Source organism: Leiobunum rupestre, chromosome 7 (assembly GCF_980474605.1).
Source record: "Leiobunum rupestre chromosome 7, qqLeiRupe1.1.hap1, whole genome shotgun sequence".
NCBI lineage: Eukaryota > Metazoa > Arthropoda > Arachnida > Opiliones > Sclerosomatidae > Leiobunum > Leiobunum rupestre.
In genome coordinates this window covers 24046618-24070218 of record NC_143390.1, presented here as the reverse complement: position 1 = coordinate 24070218, position 23601 = coordinate 24046618, and the positions used below count along the sequence as shown (strand labels likewise).

General features: G+C 37.8%; 4 protein-coding genes across 4 annotated transcripts in view; 2 read left to right on the top strand and 2 right to left on the bottom strand.

Annotated features, from left to right (window-relative positions):
- Sec20 (vesicle transport protein Sec20) overlaps positions 1–23601 on the top strand; it is a 170254-nt gene that overhangs the window by 97148 nt on the left and 49505 nt on the right. The window lies entirely within an intron of this gene.
- The window catches only part of LOC149935261 (protein-lysine N-trimethyltransferase SMYD5-like), a 286480-nt gene that overhangs the window by 238469 nt on the left and 24410 nt on the right, over positions 1–23601 (top strand). The window lies entirely within an intron of this gene.
- On the bottom strand, positions 9411–10307 carry amrt (TM2 domain-containing protein 2 amaretto). Its single transcript, XM_090154304.1, has 4 exons — positions 10071–10307; positions 9893–9983; positions 9720–9835; positions 9411–9663 (listed from the first exon to the last, which is right to left on the bottom strand). The coding sequence occupies exons 1-4, from the start codon at positions 10229–10231 to the stop codon at positions 9450–9452; spliced, it is 582 nt and encodes a 193-aa protein (XP_090010430.1). The 5' UTR covers positions 10232–10307; the 3' UTR covers positions 9411–9449.
- Positions 11154–22747, bottom strand: LOC149935262 (sodium/glucose cotransporter 4-like). The gene is made up of 13 exons (XM_090153561.1): positions 22615–22747; positions 16252–16340; positions 15648–15719; positions 15477–15581; positions 15360–15419; positions 15189–15293; positions 14687–14792; positions 14185–14625; positions 14013–14120; positions 13782–13932; positions 12159–12549; positions 11931–12093; positions 11154–11380 (listed from the first exon to the last, which is right to left on the bottom strand). Exons 1-13 carry the CDS (start codon positions 22745–22747, stop codon positions 11154–11156), a joined length of 2151 nt encoding a protein of 716 aa, XP_090009687.1.

Genomic DNA, 23601 nt, shown 5'->3' with positions numbered 1-23601 from the left:
GTATACTTAGAAATTCAACCGTAAATAGGCCAAATTCGAAATTCCCGCCTCCGATTTACCGGAAAAATTCGTTTTAATATCTCTCCGCCAAATGCGCTAGATATTTTCCCGTTCTTAACCCGCAACCGACAAATGCGAGTATAGTAAATCATAGCACTACAGCCAAATGCTACATGTGTTTCGGGTCATAGGACGGTTCAATCCTAGATTTTAGCTAAGCCAAGTTAATATCGCAAATAATTGTGAATATATATTTGTTTCCGGTAATGTATTAGATGATTTAGGTAATTTCGAAATATTGGCGATCATAGATAGATTAGGCATAGGTTTAACTCTATAGCGTAATATTAATATTGGATATGGCAATAACAGACAGGGCTTAGTCTACGAAAATAATATGAAATCCTAGTAATCATAATTATTTTGTGGGAAAGCTTATACTAAACCCGTCTGGAAAAATATCTGGGTGATGCTTTATGGAATTAAATTGAAAACTTGGCTGTACCTGATTACTAAATTTAAAAAAAACACGATTACAATTATTGTAAATCAAGTACTGAAACGATTAATCATATTTTAAACTAGTTGATCATTTAAGTCCAAGTAGTTTTTAACATTAAGGAATGACCGATTGGAGAAATATTTAACACAATTCAAATATGAAGTATAACGATATTTACAAAATTTTATAATCTCATTGGCTAGGTTGGTAAAAATATACTAAAGATTCAACCTACAACGAAAATGTTTGCAATTACACTAGTGTCATCTCTTTAGGTGCATCCTTTTCGCTAAATTTGACCCCGATTCTGTTGGGGCGAATAGTTCGAGTCGCCGTAAAAATGTCTTCCCAAAATGGCTGCCTGTGGCCAATTTAATAGATCAAATTTTGATAAGCAGACCATTTTATAAATTTATCTAAAATTCCGCAAGATTTAGTAATTAATACATCAGAAATACGAATCTATAGGTATGGCTTCTCGTTAGTCGTCACGACACGGTGGGATGGGCTTATAATATAAAGTCCGCGTGTTTATGGCGAGGTTTATATGTTGCAAGATATATATACGGGATTAAAGCTACTGATCCGCGCACCTGCAACACGCATTCGTTGGCCAACTAATATTTCGTCAGTTTTGATTAGTCCAACAAAGCGTGTATAGAAATAGAAGATTCCCCCGCGTAGGTTCAAGACCCTGTCTGCCTTAAAATCCGCGCCTGATATTACGTTGTTTTTTAATTAGTTTCCATTTGAGCGGTAAATGAATCCTTGGCAGCCCCCGCTCGATCGAGTTCAAAATCCGCGCTGCCAAATGACCAGCCGTGTTCGGGTTTAAAGGAAAACGATGCCCGAAAATATTAGCAGGGCACGGTCGATGGCCCACTCTGTCCGTCCGACTAACCTGACTTGGTTCCCCGCCTGATGCCATTACTAATCCTTCATTGCCGCCGTTTCGCGTCCCGTTGCCAGGTAGATCGGGATAATCATCGACCGCCTCCGATACTCTTCTCTTTTTTTATTCGGGGAACTAACAGCCCACGAGCCATTTTTTGTATGGGCGGACGCCCACTTTTGGAAATTTTGCCTGAGAATAAACAAGACGTTATAAATATATTTAGTGACCGCCATAAAAAAAAATTATCGCAAAATTTTCGCGACGAAAATGTTTCGATTCTAACCGAGTGCAAAAATAACAGTACGTCCATTGGTTAATATCATTTAATAATATTGAATGCGATTAAAATAGAACTAAATGAAAATTATAATATTAATATAATAGAAAAGAATTGATGTTTTATTTAATATATTTAGTTTGGTAATAAATACAAAAATATATAAATAAAAATACTTAACACGCAATTTTATATATTGTTATTTGTATGAAACTTATGACATTAATATTAAATTTTTTTATAATAATATGTTAATATTTGTTATTTGAAGATGTAAAAACCCGTACTATCTACATTTTCTTTTACAGTCAACAGAGATTGCCACTAAAGTGTAAGCTAGGAGCAACAAACACAGCACCCCACACAAGGAGAACGCAACCCGTCAAAGATCGTGCATTTTCTCGCGTACATTTTTCATTGGTTAGAGGCTTTAGCGCCTGCTGCCGCCGGAAGGGGAAAATTCGGAAATTGCCTCCCCCCGGAGTGGCCCCGCCCATAAAACGTTCAGCGTAAAGGCTCGTCCAATGAAATTTGTACACAACACTGCGATAGCATGTTTAAAGGCTAGCTGCGTTCTCCTTGTGTTTGTTGCTCCTAGGTGTAAGTAGGCGGGACCAGAGAAAGACGTAGTAGATCATGACACTATGTGTCTGTTCTTAGTTGCATTGATCCGTTCCGGGCATGGGACATTTCAAGCCTAGTAGCGTTAGCATACGAGCTAAGCCAGGTTACAAGTAGTTGTAACTTCCATCTCCCTTTAACATGAGTAACGTAATGAACATAAGTATGACACTTGCCATTCTCCCAACGCTATTTTTTTTAATGATAGTGTGTTTGGTCAATTACCGCGTAAATCATAACGTGGTTAAGAATTAACAAATCTCCGCTACCTGTTACTAATCCTTGGTACTAGCGGAAAAGTGGCAACATCCATGGATTAAATGTAATTTTATTTAATCCATGCAACATCCTACCTTTTTATAGGATCAACCAAGGCTTAGTGAAAATTGAACGCTTATGAAAGTAAAAATAATGCTCACTTTGGAAAAATTATGATAGATTATGGAATCGGAACATAAAATTTGTTATCATTAAATACATCAGTGTATAATATTGTTACATAAGTGTGACACTTCCTATTCTTCACATGCAAAAGTTTTACTGCAAGCTATTCACAAGACAGACTGCATTACGCGCTTCGTCGCCGTTTTGTGTCCGCTCGCTAACGCGTCACACGTAGCCTTTGACAGCGCTTCGCTAGGGGGAGATTTTCTACTTGTGATGACGTCACTCCGTTACTAGCTCTCAGTAAAATATTCCCCAAAGTGAAAAACTTATGGAACAATAATATAGACTTATGTTAAATATTACTCGTTCCGTTACTGAAGGTGGCTATTAGCCTAGCTGATTATTATTATTATTATTATTATTATTAGTAGTAGTAGTTACTTTCGTACGGAAATCATTCCGTGTCATACTTACGAAAATTATGTTACTTAGGCCATTAATGGCAAGCCCCTAAAAATTCAGAAATCCTCTATTTGGTCATAACGCAGCAGCGTGAAACGTTGAATTTCGCGAACCCAACTTGTTTGAAAAATAGGTATTTCAAATATCGATTTAAAGAAATTGTAGATGAAGCTCTTAAATATGAAATATAACGTGTTTAGAATGATATACAGCGTTTGCATAATTTGTAAGATTACGGGGAGGGATTAATTTGGTTTTCCCGCGTGGATTTGGGCCGAGAAGACTGATTTCAGCTGCGTGGGTGGGCTGTTTTTTTCAAAATAAAACCAGGTAGTAATGGCATTAACACGATTACTTTACTCCCAGAGTTCAACCCCATCTTTAAATGATAAGAAAAAATATGAGCCCAAATTCGGTGTTTATACGTGATGTCAAGTTGAACGTTCCCTACCGTGTAGATACGAGAGATACGGAGCCCACTTACGATTGCTATCTGGAATAAATTTATAACTTACTCCTGGTACAATTAAAATATCTGGTGCAAAACATTTTCTAATAAAGAAAACTTTCAAGAAACTTAGTTGTTTCTATAAACAAACTATCAAATATACATATATTGAAATGTATTTGTTTAAAATATCTTTAAAGCTATTACGGTCTTTAAAATTAGTATTATCAGAAGTGTATAGTATATTTATCACGATAAAAGTATTAATTTGTCTACGTTACTAATTTTAGTTCTTTAAACACGTAGCGATTTTTCAAAATATATTTCGGGTATAAAAAGTCCCATTACTTTATGAAACTACTACGTACAGACGATAAGACCACAAAAGTCGCCCTATTACCATTGCCCGGTTTCGTAGTTTGAACTAGAACACGTTTCGACTCTTGACGGACCACACGTTATACAGCGTAATCACGACCCGCGAGCGATGGCTAATACGATATGGCCTCTATCTTAACGAATCTCCTGGTTCCCCTAACTATCACATTGTGCCAAGTTGGGGGGCCGGGGGAACCACAAACACCGTTAAAAATGTATCAACTTATCTCTCGTTACGCGAACGAGTCTCAACAATGGTGGGAACCCGATTCCACCAACTAACCACGCCTCCTGCCTACAAAAAAAAACAAATTACTTAATATCCTTCATTTATAACCAATTTTAGGTAAAATATGTAAAAAGTGATTTAAGGAAAATGGTCTGAGCCCGGCTAACTTATCCCAAAAACACAACCGAAAATCATCTTCGGAGGAGTAGTATAGTTTAAACGAATAAAACCTAGATTTCAATCCCCTCCGAAATCGTACGAAGGTTAAGGCCGGAATCCATTCGAAAACGAGGCCGAAAAAGCATTCCAGCTAGGAGCAAATAACGCAAGGAGAACGCGGCTAGCCTTTAAACACGCTAACGCACTGGTGCGTACAAATTTAATTGGACGAGCCTTTACGCTGAACGTTTTACGGAAGGAGGGGAAGACAATTTCCGAATTTTCCCCTTCCGACGGCAGCAGGCGCTAAAGCGGCTAACCAATGAAAAATGTACGCGAGAAAATGCACGACTTTTGACGGGTTGCGTTCTCCTTGTGTGGGATGCTGTGTTTAATGCTCCTAGATTCCAGTTGAAACTGATGGCGTGAAAGGGATTTATTTGGGAGAGAAAAGGCGCTCGTGAGGAGGATAAGAGGGGGGAGGGGACGCAATCTTTTTTGATCTCGAACGAAAACGCGAGAAAAAGAGCAGTTCGTGTTGTTTTGGTCGAGGGCAGGGTGGCTTTTGAGATAGAATGGGATTTTAATATCACGAAATGACTTTTACATTGTTTCTCGAAAGTTGCGATATTAAATCTAAGAAAGCGACGTAACATATTGTCTTTCTCGTCTCGGACTCTTACGGTAATGTTTTTATTGTTTCCGTCATCATATCAGAATCTACGCTTCAAATAGATCAAATTGAATACGAAGAAATAATGGCGTTATATCTATCGGAAAGGGTAATACAATTTTAACCGAAAGTTCAAAGGGCAAATACCCGAAACGTTTCGAGGTGTTACTAAATTATCGAATATATTTTATTATATGACCCAATAGAGTAATATCGGCTGTATTTGGGTCTACGGGATAAAGCCTTTCTATAAAGTCATTACGCTTGCCGAACTTGTTTTAACGAGATACGTAAGAGTTCAGTTCAGTTTTGAAGGTTAGATCTTTATAAAAAGGGCGACTCGTCGAATTTTAATTCGTGTCTTGTTCAACTTGTTAAAATGTTCCACGCGCTCTTTCATATTTTAGCGTAAAAGGCTCGTGCATTTTTTTATTTCAGGGAGCACGGGCGAAATCGCTCGAGCCCGTTTACGCTAAAATATCAAGACGCGCTCGTGGAACTTTTTAACAAGTTGAATAAGACATAAATAGAGTTTATGCTAGCTAGGAGCAACAAACACAACACCCCACACAAGGACAACGCAACCCGTCAAAAGTCGTGGATTTTCTTGTGTACATTTTTCATTGGATAGTCGCTTTAGCGCCTGCTGCCGTCGGAAGGGGACAATTCGGAAATTGTCTTCCCCCCCGCCCGTAAAACGTTCATCGTAAAGGCTCGTGACGCTCCTCCAATGAAATTCGTACACAACACTTCGTTAGCGTGTTTAAAGGCTAGCTGCGTTCTCCTTGTGTTTGTTGCTCCTAGATGCTAGCGTGTATTGGCTATCAAAGTGAAACGTCCTTTCTATAAAGTAACATTGGCTCTCTTGTTTAGATGTATCGGGCACGTCTCTCGTTACGTAGAAGTGACGTTTCACTATGATAGCCAATTAAAATTCGACGAGTCGCCCTTTTTATAAAGATCTAACCTTCAAAACTGAACTGAACTCCTACGTACTCGTGACGAAAGCGATACATTAAAACAAGTTCGGCAAGCGTAATGACTTTATAGAAAGGCTTATTGAATTTATCTTATCTAATAGGCACTTAAATAAAACATCCTTCAAGGAAATTGCCAAGAAGTAATATTTCCGTGAGCCAGGACCTGCAAGCACTGTGTATATATAGCTTGTTGAAATAATGGAAACTTTATTATGTAAAAAAAGGCTACCTGGTTGAAAGGAAACACTTTTTGCATACTGCACAAGTAAAAAATTTCCATTATTTCAACAAGCACTATATAAACAGTTACTTACAGGTCCTGGTTCTCGAAAATATTACTTCTTGGCAATTTCCTTGAAGATGTTTTATTGAAGCATCTATTGGTGTTTTTATAAATTAACGTGGCCTTCTTGTTTGAATGTAGCTACTACGTCACAACTTTAACTCTGGAATTAACCTCGAATTTTTACGTGCGCGCGCAAACCGCGCGTGTCAAAACTATTCTAATAAACATTGTTCCCGATATTTTGACACGGTAGAAGTAAATCTGAAGGCTTACTGAGGTACATACATAGATATAAGAAATGTATATAAAGGTCTAGATAAATTTCGGGGCGTCTAAGCCTAACATAAAATACGGAATTGACACCTAGCAGACAGAGGAAGGCACATGACCAAGAGCGCGAGCTTTCTTAGCATTTTAGTACTAAGTGCTTGACCTTTCCGCAGGCCGTAGTCTTTAGACACCATCTGTTGGTGACTTTTGGTATAATTTTTAAGCAGGAGACAATGGATCTCGCGACGATAGCACGAGCTTTCTTACCGATAGATAGCGCCTTATAAGGATAGCCTGCAGAAATTACGCGTTTCTGCTAGCTGTCACCCCGTATTCACTCCCTTTGAAATATTTAATCTAGACCTTTATATACGTTTCCTATATCTATGGGTACATCAGCCGCTTTAAAGCGCCTCAAGAATTCTGTTCAACTATCCTTGCGAGTTGGGGTATGGTACGTGCGATAAAGTTAGGTTAGAAATGAAATGGATTCCATTAAATTTGATTAAAACTCAGCCATACGCGGCTTACTGATTATTTTTACTTAAAACAATGGTTAATTACCATTAAACTTTTAAAGGCCCAATTTCAAAAATAAAAGGTCTAAAACTTACTAAGCCTAATCATTTAACCGACAACAACGGCACCATTGTCAAATTTGAACGTGAACGCTGAAGCTTGTCTATGAAACTACGCCGGAAATCAACTTCAGCGACGCCAAGTTTGTCCACATTGAATTAAAATTAGCCGTGATTTTCCTATTCCCAGTATTAACGGGTGCTTTTCAAAGCCTGAACCCTTTAGATTATTGGTCCATGGAGCAACATAAAAACAAGTTCGGCAAGCGTAGCTGAATTTATAAAAATAACTATTTATTGAAACTTACAAGTAATAAAAATTAATAAATTTTATCGAATCAGAGAAACGGCAATTGATTTAAGACCTAAATTTTCTAAATTTTCTAAGATATTTCCGCTATGTATTCGTCTAACGTTCTTATCTTAATTCATTTACCTTTTCATCTACCGGTATTTTATATAGTTAGTGAAATTGAATTTCGGCGCGTATCCATTCGATTCCAGGCCTCTTCCGCACTCGGGAGCGGAGCCCGTATGCCCTCCCGCCGTCTCCCCATTTTGTAGTAAAACCGTAACGTAGGCCATTCACAAAACGAACGAGGATATCTCATCTGGATTGATTCTTTCGTTTTGGCGCCAAAAAGGCATTTGGCGTAATAGGAGCCGGTCGCCTTGGAAACGACGTTTTCGGAGAAGCCGTCGCCTAGCAACCGGTTTCTATGGATCTTTATCCAAAGACGCGCGGGGATTTTATCTCTCCTCCGCTCCCCTTTAGGAAGAGCGCGTATTCCTCTACGTTCGTATCGTTGTATGAAACTGTGACGTCGGTTCCTACGCGCACGTGTTTAAAACAATATGAAAGGCTATTTTCGTACTATTTTTCGGTTCGAATTTTCGACAAAATCTCTTTGATAAAGTCCGCGAAATCGAACGAGTAAACATTCGGAAAATGGTTTTAGAACTATTTATACCGGTCTTTTGGGACGAATTTAGGGTTTTAAATTGATACGTAGGCGAGTTAAAGGTGATATATTAGAAGTAAAGTAGACCAATAGCCAATTCAGTCACTCCAACCGCCTCTCTTAGAAAGTCAACTTTTTTTCTGGTCTTAATAACTTAAAATCTCTAACAATCTTATTACAAATAACCTTACTATTTGAGCTATTTATTTTTAGTTTACGAATATTTCATTTTATTTGAGATTCTAAAATAAACAATAATTATTATTTACAACAAATTTTAATTTTTTTCACCATCATTTGATATTCTTTCCGTTTTGGAACTATTTTGTAACCTTTCAAAACGAAGATTAAGAAAAAACTCACCTGTTGAAGGTAACAAGGTAAACAGTGAAGTACTCTCAACTTTGACCTTATCAAATAATTGCGTTCCCGGCTCTTTTGGCTTTCTTACTAGAACAGGCTCCCCCCCCCCCCCCCGTTATCCGATTTCCGGAGAAGCCTATATTTCCCCCTTTTGCCGCCTTAATCTTGACTCTTTGTAAAGGTCACTGTTTATTTGCTCTTCCTGACTCTCTTACGCTTATTTGCCTCCTGAATAGTAAACAGTCTTAAACACTCGATCAAAAAATGATCGCTACGTATAAATAACGCAACATATCAACCTTTTAGTGCTATTCTGACCTTTTCAAACTTAAAAGAGAAATAAGTAGAAAATTTTAAAAAGTTATTTGGTATACTTTAAAATTAAACGACAGAATACCGTTATTTATCAAATTAGCATAAAAATGGTGAATGACACTTTTAATTTATACATTTGACATTACAACCATCTTTTGTAAATTTAAGATTGAAGGTCCATAGGCAAAGCCTCAACCTCTCCCCATACCACTTGATGCTCTTAAGGCACAGTGTGATTTTGGGATTTTAAAACATTCAAAATAAATCTTTAAAAACGAGGGTTGAGTGACACACTTAAATGTATATCAAATATTATATATTTTTTTTTTCCTAATTTTCATCCCCCATTTCCGGCCTGTGACAAGAAAATTAAGGACACCCCGTAAAAATATCACTATTTCTAAGTCTGCCCCTCAAGACCTAATACAAAATATTACAATGCAGTGGGTAAAATGGGCCCCATAATAATCAGGGTAAAATCACCCATGCATATCCCAGCAACACTGCAGCCGCACTGCATGGGGTTCCTACATAAAAGCAGGCCAGCACTAATGTAACTTTACTATAGGATCCCTTGTAATGAAAGTTTCAAAATTTAAACGATTGTTTTTATCTCAAAATGAAAGTTTTATTTAACATATATACAATTAGTTATAAATTTAAATTATACATTTGGCATCCAATTACTGCCATCTTCTGGTAATAAATTTCCAGTAATAAGTAAAACAATATCAACAATCCACCAAATACCGATACCACCCAGTGTTAGTAACTTTCCCACTGCTGTACCAGTGTGGCCTAGGCAAAATCGGTCCATTCCTAGGAAGCCCAGTAGTATGGAATACAATAAGGTTGTAACGAAGTAATGGCCGGTATATCTGCGAAAGTAGAAGTATTAAATGTTTGTTTAAAATGTTGTTTAGGCTAAACATACTTAATGCAGGGGATTCCTTCTTTGAAAAAGGTTCTGTTCCCGTAGCATTCTATATTTTCCAATACGGTACAATTAACCGAAGTAAACTGAACCTCTTCATACCTCTGTCCACCCCACTATAATGAAATACGTTTTCATATTTATTGTTTTTAAGGAACTTGAATTAAACATACCTTAGTACACCCAAATCCTCCGAGTTCTTCTCTCGCTGTTTCGTTGCCCTGAAGATCTGTTGGACTATCACAGTTTAAGAATTCCACCGGCCTGTTTAGATAATAAATTTACGATGATTAACTTTTATACTCATATATTAATGGAGTAATTAGTTACAAACATGATAACTGTACTTACAAAAAGTCACAACGAACTAGGGGAGCGTGTGGTTCATATTTATTTGTTGGTGATGTGGAGCATTCTGTCATACAGTTACTCGCAGAGCATTGCTCTTCTTCCGAAGCTTGTAAGGTTGTTGAAAACAAACAAAATAAACATAAACACACGTCCAAAAACATGGAATTTCTTCAAAAACACATCAATTTAAAGTTAAGGTTATAACATTGGACATAAATTGACGCGAAACGTCGTCTGCTTATGTTTACTTCTTTTCCAATACTGACAAGTGGCGGTATCTAGCGATAGAAAAGTAAAATGTGTATTTTCAGACGGCGCTAAATTTGAACGCCAGAAAACGAGGACAAATGGAAAACCGCAAGTTTTTATCCAATCTATCAATTTCGGAAATCCGATTTAATAGTAAAATCATATAAACTGATACCATATTTTATTTTAAACGGAAATACGCGTAATAATTTATTTGAAAACCAATTTTATAATTAAAAATGATGATCTATTATGGATGTGCTACAAGAATTACTTGTACGGTTCCTTAGTACAACTACTTGCCTAGAACCATAAGTAAGATAATAAAAATAAGTATGACACTTGCTATTGCTTTAATGCTAATTTTCTAACCGAACCTTTTGTCGGGACTGATACTCTCTTCAAGCTGTGACTTGGACTCGCGACTTACCGTTTTGGATGACTACTTTTTGATAAAAATTTAAGCCTAATATCGGAGAGCACGTTCTGGAGTCTCGAGGGGCTTTGGCATGGTTTTGAAGCCCGCGAGCGAATCACGCGTGATAAAAAAAACATGAGCTCGTAGCGCCGAGAAAAACTTTTTAAATTTTTACCATTTTAGCCTAATATTCCGCCAATCTATCGGAAACCAGATATTTCGGCTTAGCGGAAGTCTCGCGTTTTTTTGACACTAGAGGGCTCTGTGCTGAGAAAACATCTTGATTACGCGATAACTATGAAAATCAGTTTGGTTGTAAATCTCGTTAATTGTCATACTTATTGTTATTCTGTTACTTATGCTAGAACGTATTTCAGAAGATGCTCTGCTAACATTAGGGAAATTCTCCAATATTTTTATTTATAAATTACATGTATGAAAATCGCGAAACCAAATAGAATGATTGCGTTCAAATTGCAAATGATCTTCCATTTCTTATCTTCGTGGAGTAACTGAGCGGCTATTCTGTCTTCGTCCTCGGGCCTAAGTTCCACTAAAAACACTTCCGTTTTTCGAACCTTAAAACCGCAAATGAAGTATAGAAATCGCCTCCACCATCTGGAAGGGTACGCTGAGGAGGTACCTGTAATAACCGAAAAGGTCCAATTGATCTTAATTTACGAACAAAGTTTCTTCTCTAATACCTTAAGTTAATTAAACCAAGAGCAAAAACTGCATTTAGACATAATTATTTTTCCCATAATGTAGTTAATCATTGGAACTCTCTCCCAACTCAAATCGTTACTGAAAAACACTATAGAGTGCTAGCACTTGATGCGTTTTTAAAAGTTAGTGACGTCACAGCCGTAGCTTCCGTAGTGGTTGTCATGAAAACTCGCGTTTTTTCTCAATAGACGTTTAACATTGGTGACGTCGCAGGGTTTCAAGCTGCTGGCACTCTATTCTAAATTTAAAACTCTAGTAGAATTTTTTTTTTGTTCGGATATTTAATCTTTATCTGCCTTATCTTATCTTGTTCTGATTTTGTAATTGTTACTGTCCTTGCCCCATTTTGTATTGTATTACATTGTGTTTTGTGCCAATTCAACTGTAAACGATTGGAAGCCTGCATATAAGCCTATTACGGCTTTGTGGGCGCAATATGTGATAATAAATAAATAAATAAACGTCACCTTGATTCGCAAAGGTTATTTCACCGTCATTTCCATTGAAGCGTACTACGTCCTGCTCGTGAACCGTAAGGTTCTCCTCCTTCGGTTTCTGATTTGATACTTCGGAAGGTTTTATGTCATTCATCTCTTGACTATGTCGTGTCCAAAATGTTAAACGTCGCGTCTAAGGGAAAGTTTTTTTTAAATTTATTAATCCTTTTTCGAGAAAATGAAAAAGGGATAGCTTACGTGTTTTGCGTCTAACGGGGGAGTGGCGAGACTCACGACAATTGTCACGACGCAAACGAGCAGGAATAGTATGCAGCCAAAGTGAAGGTAATGGACTTGGGATAGGATGAGCGGTCGGTCGTCGACCAGACCGGAAGCGCAAGCCGGTGGGGGATATGAAAACTCCAGGATGAATCTAGAGACGCCGATGACCAAGCCGACCATCAGACCCCAAAAGGCGCCCTTTTCATTGGTTCGGGACCAGAAAACGGCCAATACGTAGACGGAACAGATGGGAGGTGCCAGGTAACTGATGATGCTCTGCGTGTAATGAAATAGTTGACTTCCTTGAGCGAGTTTAATCACCGGCATCCAAGCGACGCTTATAGCCACGAGTAGTAAAATAAATAACCTAGAAATTACGTTGTTCATTACCAATACAAAATATACAAGTTTCAGTTATTTCCATCAGTAACCTAAATAAGCTATTTTTGTATATGTAAAACCAAGAACGTATATATGTATAAGAACGTTGAACAAAAGCCATCGCTTGGGCCATGATTTAATCGGTTTCAGAATAACTCCGCCCTAAAATCGGCGTGCAGCGCGCGCTTGAATTAGAAACAGTTTTAACCTTTAGCGCGCGCCGCACGCGGTTTTTTAGGCGGAGTTATTCTGTAAGCGATTGCATCATGGCACCTAGGAGCAACAAACACAAGGAGAACGCAACCCATCAAAAGTCGTGCATTTTCTTGTGTACAATTTTCATTGGTTAGACACTTTAGCGCCTGCTGCCGTCGGAAGGGGGAAATTCAGAAATTGTCTTCTCCCCCGCCCGTAAAACGTTCAGCGTAAAGGTTCATCCAATGAAATTTGTACACAGTACTGCGTTAGCGTGTTTAAACTTTAAAGACTAGCTGCGTTCTCCTTGTGTTTGTTGCTCCTAGATGGCACCAGGCACCAATTTGATCGTTCAACGTCCTTATACATATATACGTTCTTGATAAAACCATAAGCCTATCATAAGGTACCCATAAGTAAAGGTCTACCATAGGGGCTCATGGTAACGGCGTTGTCCCGGAGAGAAGAAAATTAACGTACGACGATAGGGCAGTAGCGACATCTTCTTTTTCAAAATTTCTACATCTAAAATATTCTCTTACTTGGTAGAGCAGGCACGCTCGGGTTGATAAATACCACACAAAACGCGTCTAAATCTCACATTTGAAAAATAAATACACCTTCAGAAACGCAACTCTTATTTCTAATAGCCAATTTTAGGTTCTGATGAATCATTTTGCAAAGATAAGTGTTAAAATTGCGAATTAGCCTTGGCTACGGTGCTAAGGGCTCGCGCCGGAGATTTCTCCTGCGTAGTTCTGAGTTTAAAAACGTTCGCGCACGACTTCTGCGCATTCATCATGCAACGCGCGAAGTTCATTTGGGGAAATGCCTAGTTGAGGATGTTTCCACTAGGAGGTGCAGATTTTGAATACCTACCTCTTAATAACGGGTATGTGATCGTCAAAAATTTGGCTTAGACCTTTGCTTATGTGGACCTTATGATAAAACTAGACTACGGTCGGCTATTTTGAGGTCTGAAATTGGATATAAGAGAGGATAAAAATGGATAGTAGCACCCACTTCCCAACTACGATCAGCTCCATCTCGGAGGCGCTTTTCCTAATACGGGCCCAAATGTCGATGGTGAAGAGCGTCGCGCTGCTGTTGAACACCGAGGACAGGGAGCTCATGATCGCAGCCAACATCACTGACATCATGAATCCTTTGGCTCCTTCAAATATTATACGCGTTAACTGCGTGGTCGACGAAACGAAATATAGAACGGCGGTAATGAAAGCTATCTATACTTGCCAGTTGGCATCAACTTCGTAACTAATAACGGGTAAGCGATGTCGTTGCAACCATAGGGACTCCCGCACAGCCTTTGGCAAGCTTCGGGAGCCGAGCAAGACATTTCATCTAAAGAAAGAGTGACGCGTAAGAGCCTCTTTATAGCGATAACTGGTTTAACGTATTGTCTTACCAGGGAAGAGAATTCTGGCGGCCATTCCCGGGAAGACGAACAAGAATAAAGGCAAACATTTCAGGTATCCCGCCATGACGCAGCCGGCCTTGGCGTGAGTGACGTTCTTGGCACACATGGCCCTTTGAACCAAAACCTGATCGGAGCACCAGCCCCAGACGGCGGAGATGGTCAATCCGAATGTCATTCCCGTCCATGGCAGGCTTGGGTCGTTGGCTGGACGTAGCAAATTCCAGTAATACTCGGTAGCTTTGCTGCAAGATCGATTGTTGGAGTCGTAACCAATGAATGTCTCGTTGCTGGGTTCGATTCGAGGACTAGTTTCCGTCAAGCTCTTGACGCCACCGACTTCGATCAAACTCAGAATGGAGATGGCGCCAGCCCCAACTAGGATTAAAATCGTTTGTATCATGTCCGTCCACATGACGGCTGTCAGACCACCTGGAGGTTCGATGAGATGTCAATAAATTTTACACTTTAAACGGAAACGACGAATGTTTACCTGCGATGGTAAAAACCGCGGAGACCGCCAATAGGGCGAGTATGGCTGGATAGGTACTCCAATGCATGATATGCTCTATGAAGATAGTCCCTGAATATAAATCCGCCTGCGGTGTTGCGTTTGAAAGAACAGTCGTTAGAGAACTAGTGGTAGGTCACCCAGTGGTGGCGGAAGGAAAATATTGACTGGTTTACAAAAGTCAAATTCCGGAGCATCCCAAAGCACCCCGATAAACTTATATATTTGTTAGTGATTTTCTCGAAAATATAAGTTTAATTCAGTATTTATTTAAATCATTTTATTCTTTTATATATTTATATGAATTTAATATTATATTATGTTTTGGAAAATTACAGACGAAAATGTGATTTGTGAAATTTTTGAACGGTAAATTTAGGGGGTACAAACGCATTGATTGTACCCCCACCTCTGAAATATAGGTTGGTACTTAGTACCCCTGTACCCCCTATTCCGCCGCCACTGAGGTCACCATCCCACATACTGATATTCGGATGAAAACGTAGAGAATCAAGGCTAAGACGGATAAATAGATTTGAATTCTTTGACCTCCGAATCGCTTACGAAGATACTCCGGCATCGTGTAGACCTGCGAAAGGGAGTGACAAACTTTGTGAATGCTTTTTCATTGGCTCTTGACCGCCGGGAAAAGTACCTGCGCCGCTAAGTATACTGGCACGAACAGCCAACCCAGTAACAGCAAAACGAACATGGCCTGCCAAAACACTCGTTATTAAGTTTCGAATTGGTAATCATCCGATTGTGATTATACGTTTAGTTCAAATCCCGCGATGCCGATGCCGTCTTTGGCTCCGGACCCGGTGAGGCCGATGAAATGGGTGCTCCCGACGTTGCTGGCGAAAAGTCCGCATCCCACCTGTAACATCCTTCTAGTTCAGACGCGCGACCATCTGTTTCGTTAATGTAATAAATACGGACTTACCAAGAACCAATTAATGTTCCTTCCGCCCATGAAAAATCCACCGACGCTGTTGTTGGAGCCCTTCTGAGCGGACTGTAAACGAGGGTAACGAATTTTTTTATGATATCATACGCAACCAAGATGGAATCTCTAAAGCGCACACTGATTTTTGTATTCCAACCTTCCAGCAGCAGCTGCTTTACCCCCGTTAAATTATTTTTTAGTGTTATTAATTTTACGGAAAAATAAAATGCGGAAAAATTTCCGGAAAAAAGGCCTCGGTCATTTTCCGGAAATTGTTTCCGACTCACAATACTATAATTTTTTAAGTGTGTCCAGTCACTCCAGAGTGACTACCCCACAGGACTCTAGCCCCTGATCTGGCTGAGAAGTTCCAGACCCCTAGGCCTAACCGTACTCAGCCCATGGACTAATTAACAACATGTTAATTAGTCCATGCTCAGCCTATGGGTTTATCCGCCACAGTTTCAATACGTATCTAGTTCCTTCGTAATTTGGTTGAGGAGGGTGGCGCTTTCGTATAATTATTTCCCTACTCTTATCGCCTTAGCCATAAAAATCGTTAACCGTGTCTTTAAAATATATTTATAATTTTCGCTCTTACCCATATTCCGAAAGCCAACATGAAGACGAAATATCCTATTAGGATCACAAAGTCCCAGGTTTGAAAGTCGCTATTTGTCGACATATTTTCTAAAATTCGAAATACGTATTAAGTTTCAGTTCAATGAGGTTCTAAACCGACTTTATTAGCCGCGGTAACTCCGTAATTATATAATACGTCGACACCCTGAAAAAAGCATAGCTGATTACTAAAATGTCGGCCACATTAAAGTAGTTTCCTGTCTCGACTGTTAGTTTTTGTAGTAAGGGCTGGAGAAATAGAAGAAACCGTTGTATAATAATAGAGTTCAAAGAAACAAGTGTACAATGAATTCCTCGATCAAAGGAACGAACTATTTAAACAGCCTTCGATATCAAGTGACTCGCGTCATATACTCGCCTTATCAGTAGCGGATTATGTTCCTTTGAGGGCCTAGGTTCAATTTCTCATAAGGTGCAAATTAATTAAAACGGATATTATACATTTCATTTTTATTGCTACGAAATGTTTGGGGCACACAGAAGCCACTAGGATCTAAGCGCGCGCCTTGCGCACCAATCGGATAATCCGCCACTACGATTTATTCCAGTGTGAAAATCGTTTGGCAGTTAGCTATTTTTTCAGGGATTTTTCGTTTCTTTTTAACGTAATAGGATCTCGCGTTTATCACGTTTAGACACTATTAAGAAGATAATTGATCGTATAATTTCATTCGATATCACGATGTAATCGAGTGCCTGCATAATTTTGACTGAAAACTGAAACATTAACCGGAAATTATTCGTACATCACTGCAGTGGCGTCGCTAGGCGCGCTTGAGCCACCTGAAAATTTTCTTAAGCGTCTCCTAAAATTCCCGAAATTGATTTCATTGTTTTGATGAAACTCATAAAAGGGTTTCTATTACAATTTTGGAAATAAAAGGGTTTCTATTACAATTTTGGAAATAAAAGGGTTTCTATTACAATTTTGGAAATAAAAGGGTTTCTATTACAATTTTGGAAATAAAAGGGTTTCTATTACAATTTTGGAAATAAAAGGGTTTCTATTACAATTTTGGAAATAAAAGGGTTTCTATTACAATTTTGGAAACAAAAGGGTTTCTATTACAATTTTGGAAATAAAAGGGTTTCTATTACAATTTCGGAAATAAAATGGTTTATTTTCTTAAAACGTTTCGTTATATACCTTTAATTTAGGTGGTTGGTTTCGGGAGAGTGAAGGGAGGCGAGGACAGAGAAGCTTAAACTTTTCCAACGTTATCTGAATTTGACCGAAGTTTTCTTGATAAAAATTATTTCTAAAAAAGTCATCGGTTTGCTAGTCGACCTGTATGGGAGCCCTTTAGCAGGCACTTAAGCGCCCCCAAAACGGAAATTATGGCCACGCCACTGCATCACTGTCTACTTGTTCGACGGTTAAACTAGCAAATGGAAACCGGAGTAGGTGAATTAGGAGACTTACCTTCGTTTGAACCTCACGCGCTGTTTTACGAATCAAAGCTTCAAAAGAATCGTTTCCCGTAAACCGCAATTTTCACCCACCAGTACACATTTACCGAGGGGCTGATCACTCCGCGTAATTGGTGTAAAGAGCCGTACCTTTGACTGTACTAATGGGATTACGCGTAATCTTTGAAGTCCCTGCCTTTGGCAGAGCTAATCTAAGCGTAATCCGGCGTAATCGATGTACAGACTTTCTAAGAGTGGTTAGCCCCTCGACATTTACGCAATATAGAAGAGTGCGCTTTCTCGCCTCTACATTTAATCACAGGCAGGGCCGGATTAGCTGGTAGTTGGCCCCACTGGCTACGCAATCGTGTTGGCCCCATATCCCATTAATGCCAAATTTTTCCTCTTTGGCCCAAAATTTGAGTTGGCCCCGATCTGACCGGCGATGGCCGGTTAGCCGCCTGGGCTGGCCCGGGCGGGATCTTAGGAAAACATTTTTAAAATGCTTTTTCAAAATGTTTTTAGGCTGGTACCATCATCGCCACTCTTGTAGAGAAAGCTCGTCTGCTATTTACCCCCAAGTAATCAGAGATGGCGATATTCAGTTCCTCATTTACTCAGAAACAGACGAACATTCTGCGAGGATGGTTTTGAAATCTCTACGTAATTTTTATTATTTACTAATGAATAATAATAATTAATTAGTAATTAATTATTAATAATTAAAATATAAATAATTAAAATTGCATTTGTAAAAACATTTTACATTTCGTATTTTGAGTTATGGAGAAAGTATTTTGCATTTGGCATTTTGTATTTTGAATAACCCTGCGTACATACACACTCTACTTCCTGAAGCAACGATAATTTCAGATATCGTTGCGAGCGTAGTACCCGAAGTCATAAGGAAACAATCTGATAGTACTCGGAAGATGATGTCCCATTGAATCATTAAAAATTTTCATTTCAAATCTACACGATATTGTCTTGTAATAAAAGAGTTTTTAGTATTTTATTTCCTCGTATCCTTTCCAAGAAAGGAATTGCTTCAGCGATATGCAAGTCATTTAACCCGGTATAATAGTATTTATTTTTCCGGAAAGAAGACCTTATTCACGAAGGCTCTTTTTGTGGGTCGCCTGAATAACGTGGAAAATATCAGGCCACTGAAATAACGTGGAACCGGAATAACGTGGAACCGGAATAACATGGAACCGGAATAACGTGGAACCGGAATTACGTGGAACCGGAATTACGTGGAAACTGAATAACGTGGAAAATGTTTAAACTGGAATAACGTAGAAACTGGAATAACGTGGAAAATGTTAAAACCGGAATAACGTGGAAACGGAATAACGTGGAATCGGAATAAGGTGGAAAATTTTAAAACTGGAATAACGTGGAATCGGAATAAGGTGGAAAATTTTGAAACTGGAATAACGTGGAATTGGAATAAAAAGATAATGTCAGCATTACTTTAATTTAATTTAGCTGCTCAACTCCAAATTTCAAACATATTGTTTGATAAAATTACCAATAGTTCTTTTTATAAAATAACCTTGGCCATATTGTTGAAATGTTGCCTCCCCGCTTCAGCTGTGGATCCGTTTTCTCTCCCACTAAAGAGTTTATGAACTCATTCTTAGGCATTGGCTGAACTATTCCAGGGCAACATTTCAACAAGTTGGGCAAGCGTTAAGACATTTTTTAAATCAACTATTATATGAGATATTTAAATTTTTCTTAAAGGGAGTGTATCTATCTAATTTAGGATTTAATGTAAAATTGAAGTCACAAACGACAATAAAGTTATGAGGATTAATAGCCTCTATATCATTCCTTCCTAACTCAATCATTTTTACAGCCTCAGAGTATACTTGAGAGAAATAACAATTAATTATAAAGTATTATATTTAAATCGCATCCAAATTTATTCTTTGAATCTTTGTAGAAAACCTGGGACAATGTCAGATACCAAAATTTCTACATTATTTTTAAAATATAAACTCAAGTCATAACTGAAACCTACAGCAGCTGTGTTGTCTGTAAAACAACGTAAAATATGAATGTAAGGATTGGGAACTTTAATAGTAAACGGAGCACGTCGACTAATAAAGGTTTCTTGCCAGCACGCGAAAGTCACCTTATTATTTTTAATGCTATTTATTTTCTTTAAGAACTCAATGAAATCGCTCAGTCCTCCCGTATTATGGGACATGAAGGATAAAAGCTCCAATAAAAAATAAAGGATTAGTTAAAAGTCTGTATAATCAATAAAAATAAGGCTCTTAAAAATTAAAAAAGTAAGTTTAGCACTTAAGCATACTTTTAGACATATACATTTTAATCTACTTTCCACGTTATTCTGGTTCCATATTTTTCCAGTTTTAACATTTTCCACATTATTCCAGTTTTAACATTTTCCACGTTATTCGGTTTCCACGTCATTCCAGTTTTAACATTTTCCACGTTATTCAGTTTCAACGTTATTCCAGTTATAACATTTTCACGTTATTCAGTTTCCAAGTTATTCCGGGTCCACGTTATTACAGTTCCACTTTATTCCGATTCCACGTTTTAACGGTTCCACTTTATTCCGATTCCACGTTATTACGGTTCCTTTTTATTCCGGTTTTAACATTTTCCACGTTATTCCGGTTTCCACGTCATTCCAGTTTTAATATTTTCCACGTTATTCAGTTTCCACGTTATTCAGTTTCCATGTCATTCCAGTTTTAACATTTTCCACGTTATTCAGTTTCCACGTTATTCCGGGTCCACGTTATTACGGTTCCACGTTATTCCGATTCCACGTTACTACGGTTCCACTTTATTCCGGTTTTAATATTTTCCACGTCATTCAGTTTCCACGTCATTCCAGTTATAACATTTTCACGTTATTCAGTTTCCAAGTTATTCCGGGTCCACGTTATTACAGTTCCACTTTATTCCGGTTTTAATATTTTCCACGTTATTCAGTTTCAACGTTATTCCAGTTATAACATTTTCACGTTATTCAGTTTCCAAGTTATTCCGGGTCCACGTTATTACAGTTCCACTTTATTCCGATTCCACGTTTTTACGGTTCCACTTTATTCCGGTTTTAACATTTTCCACGTTATTACGGTTCCACTTTATTCCGATTCCACGTTATTACGGTTCCACTTTATTCCGGTTTTAACATTTTCCACGTTATTCAGTTTCCACGTTATTCCGGTTTCCACGTCATTCCAGTTTTAATATTTTAACGCTATTCGGGTGCGATTTGAGATATAACTTTGAAACTGAATATTGATATTAGGATGGGTATTGCGGATATTTTACAAGACTTAATTTTAATTTAACCAAGGCTTAGCTTGTTTTGGCCCAATTGTAACGCTATAGCGTTATTAATAGATTAGTTCCTAGTGGATTTGAGATACTGAACCCAAACTTAGAATACAGATAACGAAGCTTACGTCTGACGCTATGCTTAACCCTTATGCAAAGGCTTAGAGAAAAATTTATAATCTTCGTTGGATTTGAAGTATGGGGCTTAAACTTTGCATATAGGTAAAGGTGGTTACGTTTGGCACTATGCTTAACCATATTAACACGCGCCAAGGCTTATAGATCCTACACGAATTTTCTTCGTAGTTTGGACTGGATTTTAGATACGGGGCTCAAACTTTTAATACAGTTAAGAGGCTGAAGTTTGACCCTATGTTTAACTCTCTTAACCCACGCCAAGGGTTAGTGACCGTATGCGAATTTTCTTCGTAGTTCCCTTTTTATTTGAGATACGGAGCTCAAACTTACAATACAGATAAAGACGCTTACGTCTAACGTTATGCTTAAGCCTTTTAACACGCGCCAAGGCTTAGAGAATAATAATTAATTCATGTGGAACTAATATTACGGCCTTGGCCGTCTTGTTTAAAATGCCTTACACGCCGCACTTTCTCAAATTTTTGCCGCTTCATTCTTTTGGCGCTGCACGTAGGTTCAACCGCGATTTCTGAAATTTTTGGAGCCGTTTGATGTAGGTTGCGGACAAAGTGGCGTAACTTTTTAAATACTTTTCCAATAACTATAAAATTTCAGGGACATAATCATAAATATATTTTCTATCATTCTGTTAAAAAACCTCGTAAATTTTGGTTTTGGTGACAATTCCCCTTTAAAAGCATTCGCTTATTTTGAGAAGACCGCCAAAATTATCAGTTCTTTTGTCGAGACACTCCAGATTATAGAAGAAAGACTTTCCCAGGAGAAGTTCAAAGAAAACAAATATGATAAGATAATGTCCAAATTAGACAGCTACGACAATATTAATGAAATTTGGTACGAATTGTGGGGAAATTCAGGAGAGGTATCTAAAAAAACCTTATCAAAATCTCGACAAATTCTAATAAAATGTTACTTAAAAAGAGTGACAGTAAACCTACAAAATGCTTTTCAAAAACATAAAAGGGCTAGTTTAAACACTAACAATTTAACAAAACAATTGAAATAATTAGGAAACTCAATATGAAGAATAGTGAATGGTTGTGTAAAAAAATTATTAACTTTAAAAGTATAGTCGTTCCTAAATTTAAATAGAAGACATACATATGGAAGTCTGTTTCAAATTTTAATAAAAAAGTTTTTCAAATCTTTTAAAATATTTTAAAATATTTAAAAAAAATGTTATTATTTAAATTTAGTAAAATATCCGTGGTTAATTATATATTTTCAACTTAAAAAAATATTTAAAATGTTTATTCTAATCTAATTTACAAAGGAGTACAATTTTATATTGCAATCTCGCTGTAATTTGTGATAAGTTATAATTTTAGGTCTTTCTCGCCAGGTTTCTTCTATCCATTCTATTTTTTGAATTTTACTTCAATTTTCATTTTGAGAGGCTTAGCTAACTTCAGTCTTTTGTTACCCTGACAAATTTGATCAGCAGTTGTATTGTCTCTAAGACTCCACAGCCTATTGATGATCTTAATTTGGCAAAATGATTTTCCAAAAGATCCTGATTGAACTTCGCTTTCAAGTAAAAACTTTGTGGGACCCATGATAGAGTTTGCTAAAAGCATCAGTATTTAATCATTTTCTTCAATCGGAATAATTTTTTTAAGTAGTCAAACATAGCAGTTTATTCTAATTCCTTCTAATGTCTCCCTACGTATTATCGTCTTAGATTTATGAAAATCCTTTTGATCATCTATACTCTCAAGTTCTCCTCAAAATAAACAATAAATTCTTCTTCAATCCACGAAAAAAATTTCATTAATTATATCATTAAAATTTTCGAAGTCAAAATTGGCATCTCCAATCATTACGGCTTCTGAACGGGTCTAGGGCTGGTTTTCTGGCATGTTTGCCTTCTTCTAGGCTTGACCCGTTGCAAACGTCCAAAAACTTAGCAACAAGACGGAGGAACTTGAGTCTGAAGCCTCTTATTTATTTAATTATTAATCAAGAAATCGGTCATTAAGCTAGAATAAGTTTATGCGCGGCCTAGCAGTGCATTATAATGAACGTAGTTACAGGTTACAAAAATAGAACTAAATTAAAAGAAGAGAAATGTGGTATGGCGAGTGAAAGAAAAGTCGTTGAAAAATAAAGCAAAACAAATATCACAGTCATTATTATAATCAGGGCTTTTTGGGTAAGAATGCCAACAAGGGGGGTATTAAAGATAAAACGTAGTATAAGTTGGTCAAGTTTAGGTCGCACCATCTCTCGAACAGAGCGACGGAGAGTATGGCGAGTGTCACAAGAGAAAACATCAACTGGTATAGGGAATTCCATAGATCGATTGTTCGGTGGGGAAAATGTCATTTGCGCCGGGATGTTGTCTTAGGTTTAAAGATTTTAGTGTCGTGTCCTCAAATTCGACGTATAGAGTCAAATTGAAAGAAGGAGT

Excerpts from the sequence above, each read along its gene's own strand:
- amrt (XM_090154304.1), bottom strand. The coding sequence starts at position 10,231 with ATGTTTTTGGACGTGTGTTTATGTTTATTTTGTTTGTTTTCAACAACC. Across the intron at positions 9,836-9,892 it reads GAGGATTTGGGTGTACTAAG|TGGGGTGGACAGAGGTATGA; the intron begins GTATGTTTAATT and ends ATTTCATTATAG. Across the intron at positions 9,664-9,719 it reads GAAGGAATCCCCTGCATTAA|ATATACCGGCCATTACTTCG; the intron begins GTATGTTTAGCC and ends CTACTTTCGCAG.
- LOC149935262 (XM_090153561.1), bottom strand. The coding sequence starts at position 22,747 with ATGGGTCCCACAAAGTTTTTACTTGAAAGCGAAGTTCAATCAGGATCT. Across the intron at positions 15,720-16,251 it reads TGTTGGCTTTCGGAATATGG|TCCGCTCAGAAGGGCTCCAA; the intron begins GTAAGAGCGAAA and ends CCTCGTTTACAG. Across the intron at positions 14,121-14,184 it reads CGCCAGAATTCTCTTCCCTG|ATGAAATGTCTTGCTCGGCT; the intron begins GTAAGACAATAC and ends CTCTTTCTTTAG.